This window comes from Atta colombica, unplaced genomic scaffold (genome assembly GCF_001594045.1).
Source record: "Atta colombica isolate Treedump-2 unplaced genomic scaffold, Acol1.0 scaffold96, whole genome shotgun sequence".
Taxonomy (NCBI): domain Eukaryota; kingdom Metazoa; phylum Arthropoda; class Insecta; order Hymenoptera; family Formicidae; genus Atta; species Atta colombica.
Genome location: NW_017259590.1, coordinates 947,524 through 951,862, shown reverse-complemented (window position 1 = coordinate 951,862; position 4,339 = coordinate 947,524). Strand labels below are relative to the sequence as shown.

Here is a 4,339-nt window from a genome sequence, read left to right as displayed (position 1 = left end):
TATATATATATATATAAACGTAGATTGCAAAGAAAAACAAAAGCTTAGCATTACAGATTCAATTAAGATTGATAGATTCTTATTCTTAAGCCATATCGATTTTAAAGTCATATCATCTTTCACACGCGGCAGATAAAGTATCTGCGGCATCTAACGACATATATACATAGACCAAGTATTCCCATGTTTTTCAGTGGTGGGGGTTGAAGCCGGAAATTGACAGTTTATGTGGCGTTTTAGGACCCGTGCTATTTCACTCTATCGCACTGCTCTCATTAAAATAGAAAAAGACATGACGGGTCCTAAAGGCCACATAAACTGTCAATTTCCGGCTTCAAGTTACGGACAGAATGTCTGTATATGTCGTTGGCGGTATTCCTAACAATCACGAATGATACGCGGGTGGTATCGAACGCTTTTCTGGGAACGATGAAGTGATAAGCGTTTGTTCGAGATAATATAAATTGATGAAGCGATATATACACGCGCATAGGTGTAACGAGCGGAGAACAGGTGAGGCGCAGTACAGAACGTAATTTTTGTCTTTATTTATTTCGCGACAGTTTATTATTATATTTGTGATAAACGTGATAAACTGATTTCTTCGCGACGAGGATCGTTCCTTTTCTCTTTGTCTTCATCAATCAATTTCATTTCCTCCTGACGATGGACACCAGTATGACGGCACGGATCAATGATGCAATTTCAAAATCTCTTCTGGTTATCTTACCGGATAAAGAAGAGCCTCACGTGTCACAAGAATCGAATAATTCGGATTCTTTCAGCAAGGGAGAAAAGCGCTTTCAATTTTTAGTCACTTTGTGCGGTGAGTAAGAAAAGGCAAATGTTGTTTTGTATATGGGAAAATCTACATAGTTACTCCTTAACTCAATATCGATACATATTTTTAATATCCTTACAGAAATTTAATATCTACTTGACAATTTAATACTTACAGAAATTTAATAGTGACCAATTATTTATTAAACAATGAACAAAAGTATTTTTAATACTCAAAATAATTAATCACTATTTTTCAATATTAGTTAGTATTAAATTAAATTTCTGTAAAGATACATATTGACACGTATTTCTTTGACATTTCTGTTAACATAACGTATTCTTCGCATTTTAATTATTATTCAATATTACGTTTATGACATTCTTAATTGACATCCCCTTCATATTTCTTAAATTAAAAGAGATGGACTGTAACCTGCGAAAAATAAAGCTCGAGTTAAATACTTTGAATTATGGACATATATTCTATTGTGAGTTAATGATGATAAAGCTGTTGAAGAAAGGAAAAGTAATTCTGTCTTTTTATAAGTAATATGGATTATACTCTATTATACTCGCAATAAAATTCATTTCTAACCGTCAAATTAGTGCTTTATTAAAAGAGAAATCAAATGTTATGGTGCGTCAAAATCAATTACTAAAATTCGAAATCTTTATAGAATAAATATTACATGCAAGAGACGAGAAATATTTATCATTTTATTTATATGTCTTATTTACTTTAGAATAAAAATAGAATAAAAATTAGAAAGAGAGGTGTTGCTTTATCATACCAATGATATAATTTATTAAATTTTTATTATGGAATATATGCGGAATTCAATGTAATTAATAATAACGCTTTATGATTCACGTTATATTTGATTAAAATTATAACGTCTGTTCAATCTCAAAACTAAATGTAATTCATTTTGCGTTAGCTTTTATTATATAAAATATGATTTTATATAATGTCTAATATTATTTATGTCTAATATTAATCATTGGATCATGGATGTTATAATGTTTTGAATATTATAGTGTGATTGAAGAGAGATTCAATATGCTATAATAAGAGTTAACATTGTGTACAAGATAATATGTATTTTCTTATCAGAAATCTGATAAACTGACAACGAATTTTAAGTGGTCAAATTTTGTAAAGTTATTTAGTTGTGAAATTATAATAAAAATAAGGCTTGTTACATTGTATAGCGATAAAATACAATATTTAAATCACCGAATAACTGAGCAAAAAAAGATGTTAGAAAATAATTATAATACATATTTTGTTTCATATTTCTATTCGATACGTTTTAACTTCATGAAATCTTCATCAGTTCAAAATTTATACATTATGTGTGTACATATATATGAACCAGGGTAGTAACTACTTAAAAAGTTAAAAAGTTAATAACTTAATTTAGTTAATTTTAAATGCATTAATTTTTAACTTAATCTTAACTTTTATTAAGTTAATTTCTTGTTCCTTCAACTTTTAATTTAATTTTATAAGTCATTAACTTTAACTTAATTTAAAAAGAACATTAACTTATCCAAACCTGATTATAAGTAAACATATATATCATATCACTGTATTCGTGCCGATAAGTAAAAAGAACGCGATAACAACTAAATTAAATTAAAGTAAATTAAAATTGAATGGAATTTTATTGTTACACTTTTTGTAAATATTGTAAAATTAAAAATACGGAGAATATAAATACTAGCCTCCCCTTATATACAAAGAAACTCAATCATTTAACTAATAATAAGATCAATCAGTCACAAAATCAAACTTCTCTCATATTGCATAATATGTGTGTGTGTGTGTGTGTGTGTGTGTATGTGTGTGTGTGTGTGTGTGTGTGTGTGTATACTGTAGTCGACAGATTGTCTCGCGGTATCGATATTATCTAAAGTGGTCGACTTACAGACTTGCCTACAATTGAATCAACAACTTATCCGTAGCTACAATGTTTATTACGAGAAACTTGTATATGATCTTTAAGTGGTTATCTTATTCCTATGGAGTTTGATAAATGAATAAACAAGAGATTTGTTGCAATGAAATTTCTGTGCATTATTCTTCCACTGTGTAATATCTCATTATGTAATATCTCACTTTATTCGAGAAATATACAAACGTATCCTTAAGATGTTTAAAAATATGGATGTCCTCTAAATATCTTTATAACATCCTTTAGAGATATGTACTATGGAGGTGCAAAATATATTTTTTTCAATTAATTAAATTATTTAGCATATGTTCCACGCTTCGTTTTAATGAATAAAATACAGATTTGTTAATTTAAATATGAGTAATCGAAATAAGATGTTTTTTCAAGACATTTTTTAGTATTATTTTGATCTTGAATAATTTAAATCAACAATTTTCACTTTCTTTTAACTGACAAAAATCTCGCGTACTGACAGCAATAATTCTCTTAAATTAAAAAAAAAAAAATCTTTCTTCCAACGATGAAAGCATGCTGTTAATGTGCAGCCGCGCTAGGTGGCATGCAGGCCGGCATAACGCTTGGTTGGACGTCGCCGATCCTGCCATATCTCACATCAGCGGAATCCTTCCTTCCGGAACTATCCGAGGATCAGATCTCATGGATAACGTCCTTGTTGGCGCTGGGTGCCATCATGGGTGCCGTGCCGACTGGTAAAATCGCTGATCGAATCGGTCGGAAATGGGCCATCTTTTTAACAGCTGTGCCGTTTACTATAGGCTGGCTTACCCTGTTAACGATTAGGAACATCAACAGTATATATGTTGCCCGGTTCATCGGTGGGATCGGTGCCGGGGCGACCTGTGTCCTCGTACCAGTCTACACCAGCGAAATCGCCCAACCATCGATTCGTGGTGCTTTAGGTGCTTTATTTCCCTTGTTCTTTTCCTTGGGAATCATGTTTTCATACGTGGCGGGCGCATACTGTTCCTATGTAATCTTTAATTTTGCCTGTTGCGCCATTTTGATGCCCTTCGTCTTGGGCGTGCCTTTTTTGCCGGAATCCCCAATGTGGTTGGTACAGAAGAATCGTAAAATCCAAGCCATCAAGGTGCTGACGATCTTGCGGGGACCGCATTACGACGTCACAGAAGAGATAGCTGTTCTTCAACACGATGTTAATAGGATGGAGAACTTGTCGGGCGGCCTCAAGGATCTCGTTGGAACCAAAGCCGGACGTAGGGCTGCTATCACCTGTGTGGGACTCATGTTCTTCCAGCAACTGTGCGGCATAGATGCGGTTCTATTCTATACAGTCAATATCTTTCAAGCAGCGAACAGTACGATCGACCCCTTCTTAGCGACCATCATTATCGGGTTCACTGAAGTCGTAATGACGATATTCGTCGCTATCGTAATCGATAGGTAAGATATGATATTTGAAAATCGGATTAGAACTTTCGTGAATCTCTTTAAAATCTTGGAATTAATGTAGCGATCTTCAAATTACATGAGCTGATATGCAAAAGTAACTATAACTAAAAATATAAAAAAGATGTTAAAATCCTTGGATTCTTTAGCTCTTTGATTAGTAGAGTGTA

The 4,339-nt window shown here is 32.6% G+C and overlaps 1 protein-coding gene across 1 annotated transcript in view; it reads left to right on the top strand.

Moving 5' to 3' along the window:
- Positions 1–593: 593 nt before the first annotated feature.
- The window catches only part of LOC108693679 (facilitated trehalose transporter Tret1-like), a 4,858-nt gene continuing 1,112 nt past the window's right edge, over positions 594–4,339 (top strand). The window contains exons 1-2 of the mRNA XM_018202736.1: positions 594–826; positions 3,287–4,163. Of these exons, the coding sequence (XP_018058225.1) occupies positions 667–826; positions 3,287–4,163 (1,037 nt within the window). The 5' untranslated portion in view covers positions 594–666. The remainder of the gene's footprint in view (positions 827–3,286; positions 4,164–4,339) is intronic.